Genomic DNA, 22,138 nt, shown 5'->3' on the forward strand with positions numbered 1-22,138 from the left:
AACCTGAAATAACCCCAATATTATTGACCAATAATAAAAACAGAAAAAAACTTCTTGTACCATGGAAGTGTGAGAGAAACCTTTGAGGTATTTATGAGAATTTATAATCTGATTCATGCTAGTATCGAAACCAACAAAGAATGGGGAAAAATTGATGCTTTCAAGTCTTTTTTGTTGTTGTTGTTGTTGGTGGGGGAAAAAGTACAATGCGTCCTCCTACAATGCAGTGAAATTGAGATTACAGCAACACTTTGCACCACTGCAAACACGCGCAGTCAAGTCTCCATTGTGATTTATTTCACATGGAGTGATTGAGAAGCATTGATGGCTCAGGCAAAGAAAAAAAAAAAAACCTGTAGTGGTTTGGAGATGGTGTGCTCTGGTCGCAACAAGTGGGACTCCACCTTTGATGGGAAAAGACGTGACAAGTGCGCACCCCACCCGTTCTCCGCTACGCAGACCCCCCCCCCCCCCCACTCTGGGGATGCGCTGCGCACGGTGTTGAACGTTGGACTGCACCATTGCCGTCGTCTCCACCGGGGAGGCTGTAATCCGATCCCGTTCGGAGGGGAGCCGTCGTGCAGCCCGTGAAGAGGAAGAGGAAGAGGGCAGGCTCTGCTCTGCGCTGCGCTCTGACGCGCTCTCCCTCCTCTCCTCTCCTCTCCGCTCCTCCCCCTTCCGAACCGACACTCATCCTTCCTTCTCCCCCGTCATCTGCTCGCCGAGGCTGCTCGCCGGCGCACCAACCTCCGGGATCGTCGCATCGCATTGTTCGCCCCCGCCGAACCTAAACCCCCCCCCCCCCCCCCCCCTGTTCGAGTCGACGTGATCCGGTCGGAGCTTCTCTCTCTCTCTCCCCCTCCCTCATGCCTTCACCGGGGGGGATCTGCTGAGTACACGCCAGTCCGGTGACGTGCCCGAGCATGTTCACACCAGAGACGGTGTCGGATTTACCTGAGAGTCCGCTGCCCTCACCGCTGTCCCTGCGATCCCCGCACCGCGCGCGCGCCCACCCGGACTTGACCGATTACTGCCACTGAAGAAGGAAGGAAGGAAGAAAAGAAAGGGGAAAAAAAAAAAAAAACCCACACCGGATTACAACGATGGGGTTCTACGGTACTTTAAAGATGATTTTCTACAAAGTGAGTAAAGGATTTCCGCTCGTCACCTCCGGCACATCCCCACCTCCTGTTATCATTTCATGCTGGGCTCGCGCTGTCGCCCGCATTCCGCTTGACGCGCCTCTCGCGGGCACATTGTGCGGCCACACTGCGGAGGACGACGAGCGGAGGAGCGGACCCCCGGAGACGTCGCTTTTAATTGCCCGGGCCTCAGTGTTGTTGTTTTTTTGTTTGTTTGTTTGTTTGTTATTTTGCGCTGCGTAAAAAAAAATGTTGGTGGTGCCGCGACGCGATTCGGCGTCCGTTTCCTTTCATAGTGAACTTCAGCTGTGTAAATAAACAGCCCAGTCGCTGGTGGTCAGCTGCGGTCATTTGTATTTTCAATCAGATCACTTAATTTTCTTGCATCACTTGTGCTGCGGTTGAATTCTGCCGGCTGAAAACGTGATCATGTGGGCTTTCCGCCCGTTTGTGAAACGCAGAGACCCCATTTTGCCTCCGTGCTGGTGGGATGCGCCCTGCACCTGTACATCAACCGTAGACCTCCCTTTCCCTTGCAGATGCTTTTTGCACCGTATATTCCCCCATGCATATGGCTGATGTCGCTCCCATCAAGGCTTAAAGCTCCACTTTCTCTCTCGAAGTGCATCCAAAGAGCAGCTGTGAACACAAACGGTTAACCAGCTGCAGTCCTCCCCAGGTTGCAGGGTTATTATTGTACCACATTATGCAGCAGTGGTTATCTTGCAGCGGCCAAAGTGACTGCTTGCGATGCATGCATGTGATCAGTCTGCCTCCGCCTGTTGGAGTAGCCCATTTGCTGACATTGTACGCTCTGCCTCAGGCTCCAGCCACAGATAATGGGTCACTGTGTCAGACTGCGTGAGGCAGAACATCCTCAAGGATGCTGGGTGTATTATACTGGATGTCTGCCACACAGTGACGCTCCCTCAGTTGCAAAATAAAGGGCAAAATTCCTAAACTGTCATATTCGACACATTAATGTGGAGGAGTATGGTAATTATTTACAGCACAGTTTCACATCCTATTCTTGACACCCCTCGTCTTGGGGGGGAGATTTCACTCTGCTCATCCTAATAATTGGATGGGAATGTCATTTTCAATCAGTGGGTTGCAGTTTGTCGATGTTCGCTCATTTGTATTCTCCATCCATTCTGTGCAGGTACTCATTCTAACATGTCGGGGTTTGAAGCCGGCCTGAATATTTCAGTGCTTTGCCCATAGCGGTACGAGCTGAAACAAAAACACCATTATATTTTTTTAAGGGGAAAAAAATATATATATATCAAACCCATCTCTTTGGTCAGCTTTTCAGAGAGCCGGTCCTTTTCAAAATGGCCAGCTTTGGAAGCTGCAAGTGTGTCTGTGTGTCCCGACAATGCTGATTGACGTGAGGGGAAAACTCTTTTCATGGCCGCTTGAAACACTATTTGAAAATGAGAAAGGGATTTTGGAGTGACTGATGCGGCAGGATGTCGCCTCTGTTGAAATGAATCAACACATTATGTAAGAGTGATTGCTATCTTTAAAATATCATTAACTCCCCGCGCATCCATCTGTCGCGCTTTTGGCCAGATAGGGGAGGCGAAGCTGGGGGAAGCGGTGACGACTGATTGGTAGTGATTTACAAAGACTGCGATCTCTGGTTACCTTTCCCATGCTTAAACACCAGGGGAGCCGACTTGAACTGTATATTTCGTCTTCTCTCCTTTCTCGTGCCGACGTCGACTTTGAGGTTTTCTTGCACTCAAAGAAAGCCCGCACTCGCCCCTTTCTCTCTCTCCCGCTCTCTTTTTTTTTTTTCTTCTTCTCACACTCGGAAACACACACGCAAAACACACCCACTGCATGCATACACACTCCCAGGCTCTCCTTGGCTACTGAACTGCCATTGCAGTGAGATCACCACTTTTAAGAACAAGGCAGTCGAGTTGAAGTGCCAGGCCTTAACAAGTGAATATTTTATCGCCACTCCCTCAGGGCGTTTTGTCAAGAGAATGTGCTTCAGGTATAGAAAAGTTTATGAGAAAAGATACTCGTCCTGTTGGATGCTTCAACTGCGGGTGCATCGTTTTTTTTTTGCGCATGTGCCTCATTCCTTCCCTTGGCCGCTCCCTCGTGAGTTGCTCAAGGAATTCGTGGCCGTTCCTTTGACCCTTTCGCCACCTTCACACACGAGCTGCACCGAGAGGAAAAGATCAGAAATCACTGGTCGTATCCGTCAAAAGTCCACGGGGCGTCCGACCTGCACAACACGTTGGTGCGCTAATCACGTCCACATGCCTGTTTAAGCTCAGGCTTTGGTTGTCGTCTGTCAGTCGTTTCTTTGCACTGAACATGTAATCCTTATCGCACCCAGGGGGAGCAATGCTGTATTGATTACTAATTCATGACTGCAGTTTTCTGATGGCCTGCTAGTTTGTTTTTTTTGTCTCCCGGTTCCTCACCCTGGCAGGAAAAAAAAACCCACACACTTTCGAAATTATAGTGATAAACAACAAAGCATACATCTTGAGGGGAGACGTGTAATCATGCAACTGTAGAGCCAGACTGCATGGAGTCAAATGCCCCCCCCCCCCCCCAATCAAAAAAAGCATAAAAATAGTATTGTTTGCCTCGGTCAGGGCAAAAGGTTTAAATTTTAATTTAGTTTCTGGTTACCACAAGCCATTATCTGCAGGAGGAACAATTCCTTCCAGTACAGGTTGTCTCGCCGCACAACAGTCTGGACTGAAACTGTCTCCCGAGTTGTTGCAGAACGCTCTGGACCCTGAATCGCTACGCCACGATTACTGTAATCATGTGGGGAAAATGCCAAGGAGGAATCACTCGGGGAATTTAGAGCTGCAGAGAAGAGGAGATCTGCGTAATGCGTTTAAAATAAAGCGTCCACACAATTGTGGGGTTTGTTTTTTGTCCAATGGGTAAAGTAAATCAAAGTCGGTCATTTGTACAGTAGATCAGATGACGGGAGTCAAACGGATGACTGACGTCACTTGGGCTTCGAGGACTGGACTTCTAATTTGGCATATTGGTGTCACAACAATAAAAAGATTGGCAGCATATTCCTCCTTTTAATTATGCAGTTATTTAGATGTATTTGTTTTTTGTTCAAAAGCAGATTTTAGTTGCTTTCCCTTCAGTGTGACCACCTTTGGGCCGCTGATGTTACAGCCTTCCACTGGAGACGAGATGAGATATTTTATTTATGTCTTGTTAATTTGTTTTCCTCTCCTTCTCAACCGAGCAAGGTTTAATTTCAACACAAACGGATTTAATTATTGAAAGAACCACTCCTGACTGTCTCATTGTATATCTTGTTTTGGCCAGGCCCTAATATACCGACCTCCCGTCTTTGTCGGGCTTGTTTATTCATGAGGGACTGGCGATGAGATGGTGATCACTTGCATGTGTGTTGGGAAGCCTTGCCAGAGAGAGTGGCAGGCATGGGATGAAGAAAATTGGCTTGCCCGGGCCATTACACAGGCTCCTTTGTTTGCGCAGTAGGGTAGGTGGTAACAGGGATTGGTTGGTGTGCTTGCTTGTGTGTGTGTGTGTGTGTGTGTGTTGTGTGTGCACATGCAGGTGATGGAGAATAACTGACTCCTTCATTTTTCTTTTCCTCGATGTCGCATGAATCAGACTTGAGTGTCTAAATGTGCCTCCTACACCTTCTGTGGAAAAAGTTATTGTACTTTCTGGTTGCTCAATGTGCACGAACACGCTGCGCCCTGAGCGTTTGGGTGTGAATGTCTTAATCTCTGGATTTGATTGGGTGTCTGGTTGTCAACAGCAATGGAGATGAAACGGTCCCACTCGAGGCCCAGTATTGCATAACACCTGCTTTGTACCGTCCCATTTCCTATCATAAAGCAAGTTTACCTACACGTTGGACGTGTCTTTGTGCTTTGTTATGGAACGTGTATTAAGCGAATATCTAGCCTGTGCGTTAAAGTTTAATTTTCAATTTGCATAAAGCTGTTTGCAAGGCAGTGGTGTCTGTATTTTAATATGCTGAATTTCAGACAGAATGTTAACAAAGTCTGTTACTTGCAAAAGCAATTTTCAGCTTCCACTGCTGGTTTAAAAAAAAAAAAAAAATTATATCAAAACCTCCCTGACCCACGTCCTATCTTAAATGTTCCTTTTAAGTGAGCTCTTACTCAGAAAGTAAGGCAATTTGAACTGCGTTTCTTGAAGAACATTATCAGGAGGGAATGGATTTATGCAAACAAAAGAATTAATTGTTTTTCAATTTTTATCCTGCGTGTGTTTTGCTATGTGGTTTTCTCACCTTTCATTTTGTTTTTTTCTTCTCTCTCTCTCTCAGATGAAGAGAAAGTTGGACCATGGCACCGAGGTCCGATCTTTCCCTTCAGGAAAAAAGCCCTGCAAAGGCCCGGAGTATCCGAGGTAAGCTATCTGACCCACGGAGAATCCCCGCCGCCCGACAGAGGCACGCCTTCTCCTAATTTCCCTTTCGCTGCAACGTTGAGGCTTTGTTTACCACCTTGGGGTACCAAAGAATTCAGCGGCAACGCTATCGCAAAGAAAGTTTCTCATTATCCTCATGCAATGATGAAACCCACGACGTAAGAAACGAGGCGGCTGCGTGCTCCTGCAAACAGCAGGCTGCTTCACGTTCCGCCGTACCGGCAGCATCCAGCCAGAAGTCCCAGATGTTTCCCTTCCCTGAATTTTTAATGCACATGTTCGCATGTAGCCACATTAAAATTCAAACCGAACACAGCCACTTAAGTGTAAATGTTGCTCTGTAGCTGGCTCCGTCTCAGCTTCCTCTCCCATTAAAAATGAATCAATAATGAAATCGACTCCCAGCTTTCCCGTTTTGCTCTCAGCAAGCAGATTGCGAGGCGTTGAGGGTGCCCACTGGACGATTTCCCCCGCTGCCCATGTGTTGCCAGGGCGTACGGGTGCTCTTTGAAGTCCCCATGCCTGGTTTTCAAAACCAGGCATGCCAGTGGGTTCTGGGCCTCAGACACGCATATGTGGGACTGTGCACACTTTGATGTCTCAAAGTCGGAAATACACGCCCTGGTCATTTTATTAGGCTGAAACAAATTTGGTTCTTAAATGATATTGAAAATCTGAAAGGAGTCATTGATCTGTTTTTTTGTTGAAGTCAGTTGTCAAGAGGTGCCTTTAACAATTCAGAATTTATAATAATAAATTTAATAATGATAATAATTTGATATGATTGAGATTTGCCTCCGAGATGTAAGCTGTCGTGAGTTTATAACGGTTTTCGAGGGACGGGAGACTGTTACCGTTTCAGCTGCGCTGGTAAAAATCACGACATGTCAGCAGTAGAAATAAGTGTTTTGTTTGTCTCCATAATAACGATCCAAACCAGTAATTTAACCCCAGGTGGTTCATGTAAGGCAATAGCATTGTGGAAATGGAAGAAAGGTACTTGAGGAAAGATAATTTCACTTTCCGGCTGCTTTTATGGATTATCTACTTTGCTGAGTATCATAAATGACAGACACAAAGTGCTTATTTAAATTGTCTCGTTCTTTTGTTTAGATTTTTTTTTTTTTTTTTTTGGTCTGTTAAAATTGTACAGTGGAAATATTTGCACAAGATTACTTGCGCAACCCTGAACTGTCCTTGTATTAGAATTGTTATTTTAGTGTAATCTACTCTGCTTGGATCAGGAGTCGGTTCACTTGCCCTCTCTCATGCCTGGACCAGTCTCCAAAGGTCTCGCATATTATTAAGTAATACTTTTTTTTTTCTTTTCCCTGTATAAATTGTAGCCCGACGGGAATCGTCCCATGTCCAGCCACACCCACCACATTTGGCCACATAAGAACAGCCAATGGGCAGGGGCAACAGAGACGACGCATAACCTCAATCCAGCCTCCCACGGGTCTCCAGGAATGGCTCCGAACATTTCAGGTGAGCACATCGAACTTCTCCTCCTCTTTTTTTTTTTCTTTCTTCCTCTCCTTTCTTCTTCCCCCCCGAGTGAGGCCGAGCCCTCGAGCGAAGGCCCATCAAAAAGCAGATGTTGTGCCCAATCAATGCTCACTTCGTCTCAGCGATAATTGCTGCCTTGTTGTTGCGGCCCAGCACATTACCATAGGCACTGTAGCGTGGAATTGGGATTAGCCATACCTGTTCTGACTAAAAAGCACAGTTAGGGAATCACACAAGTCTGTATATGCTGTATTACAAGTTATCCTCTGTAGTACAGAAGTCATAGCAGTATGAATGTCGATGATAAGGAGAAAAAAACCCAACATAAAAACCTTCAATAAATCTCTGGTTGCTGTCACTAATAATAGAGGCCTGATGGAGACATAAGGTAATGTTACACTTTGCATAATATTTAGAATAATTTAACTTGGCCATCATGGACTGTACACATAGAGTAATAGAGCAATTTCTCTCATGTTAGACTTAAATGCTAATGCTTCAGGTCTCAAGGAAATAAGATGTCATTTAAACATATTAGTCTTGATGGGGTCTCTCTGACTTTCCCTATAATGGGTCGCTATGGATTCCATTACCGAAGAGAGTTTAAACTTATTATCTTTGAAAAGCTGTGCAGACCTGTGACACTCCAGTATTTACTTTTTGTGCCCGAGTCCTCAAGGCCTGACCTGCCTCAGTCTGCTGGCTTTAATCTGCAGGCGAAACCTCAACCCCACATTCTGTACATTCCCCAGTCCAGTCATAGCCTGCATGCAACTCCTGTTTCAGAATCACTATTATCAAATAACACACTGGGCTTGTTCTTACAAACATAAAAAAAACAAGGATCCATAAAAGCAGGATATTCCAGTTCCGTTTTATTTCTTTAGAGGTACATACATTCTTTTTTTTTTTTTTTTTTTAACATGACAAATTCTACTCGACATTAAATATGAAGATGCAAGCAATGGCCTGTTCGCCGATTTAAAGCTACTCTGAGCTCGCAATAACATCCCCCCACTAGCATGTCTGGAGCCCACCAAAACACAGCGGCCGCTTATTATGCACTTTAAACGATGGATAGATCAAAACGTGGTTAAGCTTGTCGTGTCAAGTTAAACACTTTTTGCCCCACTCAATCGAAGCAGCATAATGACTTATTGTATAAAAGAAGACGATTTATGATGTGAAAGATAAAATAGTTGACTTCTTGAGTGTCTTCGTAGTGTCTTTTAATTGTGCCGTTTTGAGGGCTGAAGAAATGGGACTTGATGACATGAAGTGGGTGTTTTTTTTCGACACACTCCAATGTTTCCCTGAATATGTGGAGCTGAAGTATTTTGTCAGCAGCCCATCACGATGATTAGTTGATCAAAAGAGCCGTGCACTTGTGCATCAGCCTCGATTCTCTCCTGGTTAAGTGCGAGCACTGTGATCGCAAATGTTTCAGCTCGTCTCACAGTCAGACTAAAGTAGAAATCGGTTGAGGGTTGATTGGGAAAAAACAAGTCTCAAACTCTTTCCGTGCTCGGTGGAGGGCTTTACAAATATTGAGCAGTGGTTGTAATTTAATGCCAAGTAGATTAGGGGGGGGGTGAGGCGGATCTAGTTTTTAGAAATGATGCATGTTTTTTGAGCTGTTCAACAAATGACTTGTCCTAATCGCATGACATTGTGAACATAATGTATATCAGTCACCTAAGACACTATCGTTACACAAAACTAGACACTGACGGGTTAACTAGTGGAAACTTTCTCATCGGGTGAGGGATCGCAGACCGCTGGTGTTTCTGTTCGAACTGACTTTGCAATCAATGGCAGTAAATTGATGTCACACATAAGTAGCTGTTGCGTGGTCCTCTCTTAGGGAGGAGGTCTCTGAACCCCCTGATTACCTTCTGGACCAGCACCTCTGGCTGAAGCTTTTAGCAGCCAAATTACAGGTGGTTTGCCTGTGCCAGATTTCCCACCCTGCCTCGTAGTCTATAATCATTGTTAGGTTTCAGTGCTCGGCAGAGGAAAACAACCGCGGCCTTTGGGTGCAACAACGTGTTGCTGTGCTGTTCAGCAGCAACTGCTGAACAACTGTGAATGTTCAAGCAGGAGTTAAAAGAAAGAAAAAAACCCCCACTGCGCTCTCGTGGTGGTGTTGAAGGAGCCTGATTCCTGATGTTTAGATTATGCCACCGACGTGCCATCTCCTGGAAATATTCAGGCGTCGTTGCTGTGGAAGGTGCATTGGGAACAATGCAGGATGTTTCCAAAAGTTTTCAAACATCCGCGTGGGGGCAGGCAGACGTGTAGCTTGACGGCACTAAACTGGGACGAACGCGGTGTAAAACACCCGCGTGCGGTGTCTTTCAGCCCTCTCTCCGTTTAAAGCTGTTCGGGGCGTGGCGGCCCAGATGTGAATACATAATGAACGTTTCGCTGACGCTGCTCGCCGAGTGCGTCACCACCTGTGATGGCGAACATGCCAACTTCGTTCCACCCCTTCGAAGGCTGTAGCGAGGACGTACAGCGGGAATAGAGGGACTGCAGCAAGAGGCTGCGCAACCATACAAATCAAACGGCACTCTGTTGTGTACTGATGCTTTATGAGGAACATGGTGGGAGGCACCACAGCCAGCGGCAGGTTTTTACGTAGCTTCATAAAGTTGGCTTTACAGTAAGAACATTCCAGTGAAGTTATTACTACTCGCAGTCCTGCAGACTAGTGTTTTTTTTTTTTTTTACAATTGGGTCAGCTTATGATATACAATCCTATTTCTCTAGAAGTGTTTAAAATGTTCTGCACCTGTTTTATGGGAAATGATGCATTCAGCACATTTGTTTGACCTCTAAAGGAGAAAATCTCATGTTGCGACAAGAAAACTGCTTTGTCATCAGATGCTGCTGGATACATGGTCAATTATTTTAACATAATTTAGTGTGTGTGTGTGTGTGTGTGTGTGTGTGTATAAAAGAGCATGTGTTCACAAGCATAATATCACTTTAAAAGTTTAGTGCTCGGCCTAAAACTTCACAGTAGCATTTCTTTCTGATTTTCCACAACCGTTGCTGTTCCTGCCTCTTTGGGGAAAGTCGTTTCAGTCGTCTTGCCCACTGACCCAAGCTTCCACTTTGAAGATGGAATGCATTAAAACTCCCCCCCCCCCCCCCCTTCTTCTCCGTGTTGCAGAGCTGGACCGGCCCCGAGAAGCTGCTGGCGCTGGATGAGCTGATTGACAGCTGTGAACCCACACAAGTCAAGCATATGATGCAGGTGATTGAGCCGCAGTTTCAGCGCGACTTCATCTCCCTGCTGCCCAAAGAGGTGAGTCCCCCACAATTCCGAAACCTTCACTTGAGCTGCTCCCCTCCTCCTCCATTTCTATGTTTCTCCTGACCCACACCCCCCCCCCGCAGGAATCCCTTCTCCGGTTGTGTTTGATCAAAGGTACCGGACAGCAAAGCCGGGCTTCCCCTCCGCCTTTAATCCTGTCACAGTCTTCCCGCGGATTATTTGAAAGGCTTTCCGTAGTGGGTGTCTTGTTTTCGCTTCACGTCGTAGCTGACAATACAAACAATCTGAAGTGCCACGCCGATAATAAGATCACATAAAAGATTCTTGCAAAAAAAAAAAAAAAAAAAAAAAATCCACAAGCAATCCACTGTATCCTATGTAGCAGATGAAATACTTAGCACGTTGTCTGGCAGGTGTTGGGATGAGGGGGTGAGGTGCTGGTGGTAGCAGCGAGGGTGAGGCAATGATATGTAAGACTTCAAGGTGTCGCCAACCACTTGCTCTCAAGCCAAATATACAAACGGAGCCACGTGTGTTCACGCCAGGACGCAAACCCCATCCTTTCATTTTGTTTTCCCTCTGCTGCGTCACCTTTTTTTTTTTTTTTTTTTTTTTTTATGTACATCTTTATTCATCCATCCATCCTCCTCTCTGCCTGAGCTGCTGGTTATACGGGAGCTTTCAAATAGTTGTAATAGGACGTCACTGTGGTTTTCATATTGGCACAATAAAACCCAAGTAGATTCTGCACAAGTCTGCATGAGGGGTTCTAAAAGTAATCACAGTCTCCAGGTCCTTCCATAAAACTTTGAAAATATCCTAAAGCATACTAATGACTGCTGCCTCGAACAGGCTTTTAGATGATTGAGGTATGTCAAAGGCTGGTAATGTGCATTTTCCGAGAGTCGGTAAGTAGGAATGCATCTAAAATTAAGCTGTTATATTTGAAGTCCTTCAGACGTGCGTCAGGATGTGTATTTGCAAGAAGTGAGGACTGCTGGGTATTCGACGAGTCGAGATCTTCAAACCATTGCGCTAGGAAACTCAAGTTTCACTATGCAAACAATTTCTTTGAGATATAGCGATTTTAAAATGGAACAAATCATTTCTGGATACAGACTTTATTTTGTAAAACAGTTATAAGGACACCAGTAGGTGTATTCAGAGTGCAAATACAGTTAATGAAGAGGTTTAGAAAAGAAAGGCGTGCCATGGCGGATTAGTAGAGCTGTTCAAGCAGTGCATTACCAACTGGTACCTGCAGACATACAAATTGGACCAAGACAAACTGCAAGAATGTTATTTTTCAACCAATGTGGTTAACTGAGATAAAGTCTCATCACTACAGTTCATTATGTCACGAAACCATTCAGAGAATCTGGAGAAATCCCTCTGCATGAGAGACGGCGCTGAAGGTCAATACTTTATGGATACAGACTTTTAAATCATCGTTAGGACTTGATAAGGATTGTATTGAATTGTCTAAAAGCAGAGATGTGGTCATTAGCCCCTAAACAGATTTTCAGCTCATTTATTCATGATGAAGGATTGTTTTAAGAGAAAAAATTGAAAGAATAACTCAAATCCCATTACAGTTGCTTACATGTGGTTTTCATTTTGTTTTGTAGATGGAAGAAATAATAATGTACAAATAAGAATAACTGTCAGAAATCAATGTTATTTTTACTCGTCATTGAGATAAAAAATAAAAACATTATTATTTAAGAATAAGTATTTGTGAGCGACACGCCAGTATGTGATGATTGTAAGAAGTACAGACTCAGAACAATGATTTCACTCTGTGCTGGTATTGTTGTGTGATGGGTCAGTGTCATCTCAGATTATTTTAATATAACGAAAGAACAATATTTGCACCGTCTGATGAACCCATAATCCCTTGTATGATGATGCAGCACAAGCATTTTGACTTAATGGTTGATTCACCACATTGTTCTGTTTTGGTTTTTTTAAATCAGTGTGTTGCTTTGTCCAGTTATAAACCTATTGGAATACGTTATCCTCCCGTGTTTTTGTCTTTGCTCAGGAGTCCAGATTTGTGCTTATTATACCAGGGTTTTTGTTTTCATTCGCTGGCTTTGGTTTAACTGTGGCTTTATTGCAACTATGAGGATCCCGTTTCACAGAAATGTTGTCATTTGGTGACGTGGTAAAGACATTCTCCTCTCATAACAGATTCATACTCTGAATATTGTGCATGTTAATTTTTTTTTAAGAAGTGTTTTCTCTGCCTTGTCTTTGATATTTAGTTCACTTAAGGCAAAACATTTTTTATTTATTTTTTCCTCATCCGGTGTTTGTCCTTCCTGTAACGCCCACTGACTGGCCCAGGACTGGTTTGCCATTTACACCTCTCACATTCCTCATCCTTGCCTTTCAACAGCTGGCTTTGTACGTGCTGTCATTCCTGGAACCGAAGGACCTCCTCCAAGCTGCACAGACGTGTCGCTACTGGCGTATCCTGGCGGAGGACAACCTGCTGTGGAGGGAGAAGTGCAGGGAAGAGGGTGAGTCTGAGGGCTTTTTGTTTGTTTGTTTTTTTGCAGCTGCAGATGCACATGGCAGGGGGTTGCTGTTGCAGGAGCAATCTTGGGCCGCCGATGTCGTCAATGTTGAGCTTGAAGTCTGTTTTGAACCCGTCTGAAAAATAAACTTTTATCAGAGAAATGTGTACGTACTGGTGAAATAAGCTGCCTTCTTCTCTCTCTCTCTCTCTCTCGTGTACCAGGCATCGACGAGCCTCTGCCCCTGAAGAAGAGAAAAATTGTCAAGCCTGGTTTCACTCACAGCCCCTGGAAGAGTGCCTACATCAGGCAGCACAGAATAGACACGAACTGGAGAAGAGGGGACCTCAAATCACCCAAGGTAGCTTTTCCTTCAGGTTTAAATTCCCTACAGGTGAGCCCGTCCCATAGATCTGATAACAAATGGCCCTGAGCCACAGAAAGATGGTTCAATAAAGGTCTGAAGTGAGGAGTTGATGGAAAGTTAGTGATGGGTCAGGTCTGCGCTCTGCAGTATCTCTGTGGAATAATAATGGAGCTGATCTTGTACTCTGTCAATCTGAAAACACTCCATTTGTCTTTTGCCTGCTCAGAAGTTTCCCATAAAGCATGACCAGCATGCTAAAGCTGATCCTTAATGGACCTTGTACACTCTTGACTGTTTTTGAAACAGCCGCCGGTCAATTTAGGCCACCGCTGTCATAAATTAGGTCCCTCTGCTCGTCGCGCTGCTTTTGCATATGCAGTGTGCTCCGTCGTTTGCTGAGCTTGCGGTTTTTTGCGTCCCAGCAGCAGAGCCGTGACGGGGTTTCTGCACACATACACACGAGCATGCAGCGCTGCTTAAAGAGCTGTGTACACCTGCGCCACTTGATGACATTTATCCTGATGGTCATGCTTTCACTTTGATGTATAAAGTCAGTGTCGGCTTCAGTTCTCCTCGTTTGCGTTGCCCCAGTCCCATGCGCCCACCTCTCCTCTCTGCCTCACCTCACCTTTCTCTCTCTCTCTCTCGCTCTCTTTTCCATTTGAAGGTGCTAAAAGGCCACGATGACCACGTGATCACCTGCCTCCAGTTCTGTGGCAACCGCATCGTCAGCGGATCCGACGACAACACCCTGAAAGTCTGGTCAGCTATCACAGGAAAGGTACGAGTCTGCTCCTTTCACTCCCCTCTGAGGTGATTAGTTCATTTTTCATGAAATGGTTGCGGTGAGTATTTGTTTGCGGTTGTTGCTGTTCCAAGCTGTCCGTTTAGTTTTACAAACCCCGTAAACAAGTTGCCTCCTATACGAGTCGCTTCATCCGTACAGCTCCGACCAAAGTCCCAGTCTTCGCTCTACGACATGGAACCTTGTGAGCAGGTTTCCATTCTGTATCCGTCTGTCCTCCCTCCTCTCACATTGATTCATTTTGCAGACTTATTACACAGCACATGTCCGCATCCAGTGTTAGTATTCATCGCTGAGGCTGGTGCAGCCACGCAGGCCTTGTGCTGCGGCTTTACGCTGAGTATTAATAAGAAAGGCAGCGGTTGGACTGCGCTATTGGAGACAGGTTCACAGACTGTTGTAAATCACTGCACTTTCATGCCTCGTTGTTGGAATCCATTTTCAAAAGGATTTTTTTTTTCTTCCCCCCGCCAAACTAAAAATGTCTGTGCACCAATATCGCATGTTTCTCCACTCCGCGTCTTTCACTTTTACTCGAATAAATTAGATAAGGCCTTGCTGTGAACTTGGTTTTTCATTTCACAAAAATAAAAACATCCAAAGAGAAGCCCTCGGAGAAAGTGATATTCAGCAGGATCGCACAGCAGTAGGTTTCTCTTTCTGTCGGACACAATGGACAAGAGAGTTTGCTGCAAAGACTCTGCGTAATACATAAAGTAAAGTTGGCCTTCATTCAGCTGCTGATTGCACGCATATCAGTCACGGCATTTGCTGATCCGAACACATCCAGCCAAGGTCATCTGATGGACGGGCGGCACAGTTTGGCTCTCCTTCACCCAAACACTAATAACTGGATGACAGGTCGTTGAGTTACAGCCACAGTGGATCCGTGTTGGTGGTGCAAGGCTGCGATGAGTCACCAGCAGCCTCTGCTGCTGCTGCTTCTGAAATGTCCCCTCCATTCAGACCGCCGTGACGGGGTTTCTGCAATTCCAGTCTGCCTCGGGATTGTTTGTTTACATTAGCCATAAAGGAGGGATGAGCTTATAGCTGTTTGTGTTTGGGTGCGCTATTCAGAGCGCACATCCCTTCTATGGATTTCCTCTCTGTGCTTCCTGAGCTCTTCACATCACAGAAGAATCCCCCCGCTGGAGGGGAACGGCCAATTAAGCACAGTCGACCATTTCAGTGGAGTGGCTGTCGATGCCAGAAAATCTGTAAAGTAAAAATGCGGTGAAGATTACCAGCACCTGCATTTGTTTTTCCCCCTCCGTCGTCAACACCCTTTATCGTCTTCGCCAGCGCATTTGAGGACTTGATTGCTGCTTTTCCCTTCCTTAGTTTGTCCCCGTGAGATGCAGGCCTGTAAAGTGGCTATCAGCGATCTTGAAGTGTTCCACACTTTGCGGGGGCCCTCGGATGAATGCCTCTCGTGGCTCCCAATACACTCGCCAATGCCACCCCTCTACTCCCTCCTATTGCAAGATTTAAACCAATCTATGAACAATTTATAACGTTTTCATTTTGATAGATTTCTTTGACCTTGATGTGCCTTTCACTTTCGCAAACAAATCCACCACATTCAGCTGAAGCCCAGTGCCTCCCTCCACTGCTCTGCCGCTCAACAGACCCCCAGCTTTTCCTCGGGTGGATTCGATACACAGTGTGGCCATTAACAGACATGAGGACTTGTAATTTTAGTGTTTAACCTTTTGACGTCTGACTGCCAATGCACCTTTCCGGGGGGGGGGGGGGGGGGGGGTGCTCCTCACCCACTTCTCTCTGAAAGGCTTGTATGTTTGGTTTTGGGTCAGCAGTAATCCCTACAATCATTAAACGCTGCGGTGAATGATAATAGATTACAAGGGGTAAATTGGCTCGTGCTCCGAGAGACCAGCGGTTACCTTGCCGTGTCCTTTTCTTCGGCGGAGATTTAAAATGCAACTCTGGCAGCTCGCAGGATTCAAATTGATGGCACGGGCGAAGGGAATTGGTCACAGCGTAGACTGGATGTGCCAGAGGTAGGGCGGTGTTAACACTTCTCCTCAGCTGCTAGTGCCCTTTCTCCTCAGAAACCTCGTGTCCAATTTAGAGCAATCAGAAGGATCTCCCCTCTGAAGGGACGTGGATGGGGTGAACCAAGTAGTGGCACATCAATCAAAACGCTCTCCTCAGTGTGTACACATGCAGGTGCTCGCGTCCTGAATACGGCTTCAGATGTGAGGCTTATGAACAGATGTTTCATAAATCGGTGCAAAATATTTGATCACCATGATCAAGCATCATGTAGGATCATATCGACTTGCCTGTTTGCAGAAGCAAATTTTTTAAATGCTTGGCAAATAACAATCGCTTGTTTTTCTCCCCAATCCAACTTGTCAACAAACATAACAGCAGATTTGTTAATGTTTCATCATCACTTCTATTTGTGTCCTGCCTTTTAATTAATTGTGTTATTTAAGACACAACGATGTGAACTCCTGCTGTGAGGCAATCAGGGAATTATTACAAGTGCATTTCATGTAAATGCCTCCACACCTCTGGAGAAAAAACCCCCCAAAACAAAACAAAGAAACTGGGTCGTTGCTTAGCGATCAGGTAATACAATGGGGTCTGTTTGTGGTGAAAGTGCTGCGCTGAACAAACATGAGCGTCGTAAATTACAATAACAGCTGATTATTTGTTGAGGCTCACGTGGGCAGCCCGGCGCTGCGGCCTGGGAGATTCACGAAAAGCCCCGGCAGAACTTGAAAGTTCTTGTCTTAAATGGATGGACCTTTGTCTTTGCATGTCTCCGGCTTTGGTCAGGGACGTCAATCTCCCACCTGGGACACACACACACGCACGCCTCGCCGCTTCAAAGGCGACTGCCTGGTGCTTAGCGGAGCCTGTCCTTGGTGGCGCCTGTCAGCGGCGGCCTCGGCTGTCAGGTAGTTTTAAGATGGCAGACCTCAGGACTGCTGTTGTATCTGGGGAGTGGCGTCCTCTGCCAGATGCTTGAGCTGCCTTGACAAATCACACAAAGCAATTTCGGCAATACACTTTTCTTAACCGAAAACAATTCTAATACTCTGGCGGCTGTGGTCTTTTGCTTCATGTACTGCATTTTTTTTCTTTCTTTCTTTCTTGCAGCTAATCAGTAAGACATTTCTGACCCCCCCACTATTGTCAAAACTGGTAAAACGTGATTGAGACGATAACCACAGGAATCTTTCAATCATTTGGTTTTAGTGGGTAATCATCCCAGCTTAATGCACATTCGCCATTATTGAACCGTATCTTCCAGTTTCTCTGGCTCAGGTCAAGGCATTCAAATTTGTATTAAGGGAAATCGCCTGCATATAAAGTGTTTTATGCTGTCCCGATCTGTGATTGCAGAACTGGATGTCTTCCCACTGTTTCCTCGGCAAGCTCAGAGAAGATTTAATGCAAACGTGGAGCATTGTATGAAAACCCTCATGTGCTCATAAAGGGTCTTCACAGGATCATTAAACAAACGCTAATCTTCTTTTCATTCGCTGGGGCGGGCTTATTTTATGTTTGTTTCATAGACGGATAAAGATGCCAAAGCCCTTCATTTCTGATATTCTCTCTTCCCACGCTGTGTTTGAGTAGGATCTAATCACACTGCGATTCTTGTTCTTGGAGCCTCCAACCACTGGCTTTGATTCACAGGAACAATCTTGCGTGCTCGTATTCCCGCCGTGATTACCGAAAACTGCAGGTCTGTCGCTGAACCTTTTCAGCAACTCGTCACAAATGCAAATCAGGATTTGTTACAGTACGAAGTAAATGTAAATGTTTCCTATGGTATTACACAAATTACATGTCGGTTTAATCTGCAGTATCGTCTCACTCGCCACGTGTTCCTGAAGCAAAGAGCCTCGGGCGATAAGACAAAGGGGCTTAACAATGAAGCGAGGTTGGCTGTGAGGTCATGCCTCTCCGGCCTGCAGTTAATGAAGTCATTGGTTTTTATCGCAGGACGGGGAGGAAGAGGAGTCGGGCTGCAGCATCATCTTCTCTCACTCGCAGCAATAAACCCCCTCCTCTTCCTCATTCCTCCTCCTCCTCGCTATTCCCTGCTCGCTCTGCAGCTTATCGGCAGCAGTCGGGGGGGGGGGGGGGGGGGGGGGTCATGTGTTGTACACTTCAGTGCGGGGCTCCACTCTGAACCGGACATGGAGCTTTACTTCCATCACATTCAGTACGGAGAAATCAAGGCGTGAATGGAACAAACTGTAGAGACGCAAATTGAGTTGATCATAAAGATTCCCATGGCTGCTGCAATCAATAGCCGTTAATGAGGACGAGTGGCTTCATTCTTTTTGATGGCGTCCGTCAAGCTTTACAGCCAAGAGAATGAAAATTCTGTTTTTCCAACAGATAAGTAAAGGCAATTATAAAAGCTGGCGGAGGGCTCGCGGAGAGATTTTGTCCCGCTGCAGCAGCAGTTGTGGACTGACTGAGCTCCATAGGCCGCATACATTGCATGTGACTTTTTTTTTTTTTTTTTTTTTTATCCTGGAGGTGACGTGAGGTCACGCAGGAGAAAATCCCAAAAGAGATTTTGCAGGTTCTTGAGCAGCGTTCAAGCGTCGGATTTCCTCTGATCATGACTCGTGTTCTCCACAGTGTCTGCGGACGTTGGTGGGCCACACAGGGGGCGTGTGGTCATCCCAGATGCGTGACAACATCATCATCAGCGGCTCCACTGATCGCACACTCAAGGTCTGGAACGCAGAGACGGGAGAATGTATCCACACCCTCTATGGGCATACCTCAACAGTGCGCTGCATGCACCTACATGAGAAAAGGTATGGTGCAACCGCCTCGCCGAGCCTTGCTCTGCCTGTGTTGGTCACACACACACACACAAAGACAACCTCTGGTGATGCCCTTTGACTGGATTGAACGTCTAATAATGATGACAGATTTGTATAAACTGTGTTCATAAAGGAATGATTGATAAAGATGCGAGTATAAAATTTCAGTTTTGAGAGGCGTTCAACGCAATGTTACTGTACGTTATTCCAGAAATGCCCATTATTTCAAATTTAAACCTTTTTCTTTTGCGCTTGATATAATATAGGGTAAGAAACATCAGAGTCTTCAATGCTTTATTCGATGACATTGATAGACCGGGACCAGCTTGGAATAAAGGAATGTACAGTCAAACACGCACATCAACAGCTAAGACCAATTTAGAGTCACTGTGCAGTTAGTTACAGTTCCCACAAATGCTTCTTCCAAACAAAGACTAGGGTCGACATCTGGTAATGATGGTGTCCACAAAAATAAGATAAATAAATAAGTGATTTTCTGTACATTTGTTTTACATTAGAAGGGAGGGAAAGTGAATGGCCTTGTCTATACATGTAATGTGCAGAAGTTGAGAAACCTGACTCCAAAAAAAAAACGGCAAGAAAAAATGCACAATCTCTGGAAGTAAATGGAACTAGTCTACATGGCTCCATCAAAATAATCAAACTGGTCCACGACTTTTAGTTTTTTTTTTTTTTTGTCTAATATAATCAGGAAGCCTTCAAGAAAGGAAAAAAAAAATCTGGGTGCAAAAATAAGCTCATCAGAAAGAAGTAAGAACACCTGACTAAACAGCCGTCCTACAAAAGAGCAACTCTCCGGCACTGGAAAAGGAACAGTATTTGTGAAAGTGAGCATGCGGTTTCTCAGCGATTAAATAGACCCTGTGAGCCGTCTTAAGTGAACTGCTGCTCACTCATTCACTCAGTATCACACTCCGGAGACTCAAAGTGCTCTTTTCGCCTTAGGGCTCACCAAGGTTTTTGTGTAGCATTTGATTACTCACTCAGCGGAAACGCGGCGAGCTGCTGGCGGACAGTGAATAACATGTCGGTGATTTCCATCTGTGTGGAGCCATGAGGCTTTAATAAACAAGGATGCGTGGGCTGCGTGTGCGTGGAGGACGAGATTTTGAACCTAAACAGCTCGCACGTCAACCTATGGAGGAATTCGCTCTTTGTTTTGTTTGGAAATGAAGGAACCCGGATTTGTCGTTCCTCTGATTTTGCCAAACATTTTCTTTTACTGCAGTATTATGGAAAATAATAAACTTGAGTCACTTGAAGGGAGTTTCCTCTCCTCCACCATCTTTAATGCGTCTTTCTGTTCCGGTTAAAGCCACCGCTCGGGGCGACTGTTGGAGTTAACGAGGTGTTATTGTACATTCAAGTATGAACATGAATGCCATGCTTTAGGTTGCTCGTCATCGGAGGAGTGAAAGGAAACGTTCTTACCTGCCTCATTATTCTGTCAGTGCAGCTGTCACAACGTGAATGAGGAGTTGAGCACACTATTGAATTTAATCTTTGTGAGTGCATAATTTGAGATAGACACCACTTCGGTGGGGAAGCACGGCTCCACGAGAAGACATTTGCTGAATTCAGAATGATTTGAACCGTTCGTGCTGCATGCACACTCTTTATGTTCGTCTAAAGCGACCGACTCCTCAGTCGCCGTCCTTTGTGTCTCCCCTTTCCCTATTCAGGGTGGTCAGTGGCTCCCGGGACGCCACGCTTCGCGTCTGGGACATCGAGACCGGTCAGTGTTTACACGTCCTCATGGGCCACGTGGCGGCGGTGCGCTGCGTGCAGTACGACGGGCGGCGGGTCGTCAGCGGTGCCTACGACTTCATGGTCAAAGTGTGGGACCCCGAGACGGAAACCTGCCTCCACACGCTGCAGGGTCACACCAACAGAGTGTACTCATTACAGGTGACGAGTCCGTTTTGTTTTACCCTTCGTCCCATCGGGGAAATCCCTCGTTGAGATTTACACGAGAGACCCGGCCAGAGAAGCACTCATGCCATGTTTGAAGTAAAAGCACAAAGCAGGCGTAAAGCCTGTTTATTCTAATTATTCAGCACCTACACACGGTTGTAAATATTTAGTGAGAGCTAATTCCTTCAAATTTTCTGTACTTTGTGTTTCTGCTTGTCCATTTCTGTGAGAAAAGTTCCTTCCCCCGTGTCCTCTAAGATGTCCCCTCAACCACTCAGTGTGATGACGGAGCACTTTAGCTGGTGCCATAACCCTCCGCGAGGCTGTTTGCTGCACTGATAGATTGGTTTTTGTGTCGGGCTGCTTCGTTAGCCTTTTAAAGTGTCTGCGCTCTCCTACTGGATGTAGGGACAAACAGAAAAGCTTTCGCAAATCAATAAAATTCATCCATTTCAATGGGTTTAATCTCAGGTCGGTTAATGGAAACAAAGTACTGGTGATATGTTTTTGCCGCCAACGACACGTTAAGGTGACGACTGCAGTTATCCTGGAGTGGCAACTCAATTTTCAGCCAGTTTAACGCCATCGTCTCTTGTTTGCAGTTCGATGGGATCCATGTGGTGAGCGGCTCATTGGATACGTCTATCAGGGTCTGGGACGTGGAGACGGGCAACTGCATTCACACGCTAACTGGGCATCAGTCCCTCACCAGCGGCATGGAGCTCAAAGACAACATCCTGGTCTCGGGCAACGCCGACTCCACTGTCAAGATCTGGGACATCAAGACGGGCCAGTGCCTGCAAACATTGCAAGGTGAGTTCTCTGAAGTGTGAAGAAACTCGAGACAGTCGCGCCAAAAAAAAAAAAACTTAACATGATCGCTTTTTAACCACCGACCAACCAGTCCACAGATTTTGGCTTTCCAGGAATCCAGTCATCCTGCCAAAATGCTGCTACAGGCTTTGACCTGTTCTCTTTGTGTGAGTTATGTCAGGAGGCTAAATAATAACTTGGCACAAAAGAAGCAACTCGTGGAGGATTTGGTCATGCAGGGAGAGCAAACTGTACAAAAGGCTCATCAGCACTAAAGTCCTACTAATTTCTGATGTTTTCAAAATAATTCTCGGATCACATCGTATTAACCACATTTTTATTATTATTGTTAATGTTTTTGTTTGAAACTGTGAGATTTCATGCAGTTCTCTCCGGGGATCTGGAATCACGGCTGTTTTGTTGTTTACGTGAGCAGAATCTGGAGTGTTTCCACAGATGTTTTCATTATTTATTCCCATGTTCATGTGATACAAACCCCTTC

At 45.6% G+C, this 22,138-nt stretch overlaps 1 protein-coding gene across 5 annotated transcripts in view; it reads left to right on the plus strand.

The window, feature by feature from the left end:
• The window catches only part of fbxw7 (F-box and WD repeat domain containing 7), a 104,672-nt gene that overhangs the window by 79,609 nt on the left and 2,925 nt on the right, over positions 1–22,138 (plus strand). For 4 of the 5 annotated variants that reach the window (XM_080520098.1, XM_080520099.1, XM_080520100.1 and 1 more), the window contains 9 exons: positions 5,473–5,555; positions 6,923–7,064; positions 10,264–10,398; positions 12,770–12,893; positions 13,115–13,251; positions 13,925–14,038; positions 18,698–18,879; positions 20,592–20,817; positions 21,426–21,636. In XM_080520098.1, the coding sequence (XP_080376224.1) occupies positions 5,473–5,555; positions 6,923–7,064; positions 10,264–10,398; positions 12,770–12,893; positions 13,115–13,251; positions 13,925–14,038; positions 18,698–18,879; positions 20,592–20,817; positions 21,426–21,636 (1,354 nt within the window). Of the gene's footprint in view, positions 1–883; positions 1,143–5,472; positions 5,556–6,922; positions 7,065–10,263; positions 10,399–12,769; positions 12,894–13,114; positions 13,252–13,924; positions 14,039–18,697; positions 18,880–20,591; positions 20,818–21,425; positions 21,637–22,138 lie in introns of those variants that run through there. The other variant, XM_080520102.1, reaches the window with a different exon arrangement.

Source organism: Blennius ocellaris (assembly GCF_963422515.1).
Source record: "Blennius ocellaris genome assembly, chromosome: 3".
NCBI lineage: Eukaryota > Metazoa > Chordata > Actinopteri > Blenniiformes > Blenniidae > Blennius > Blennius ocellaris.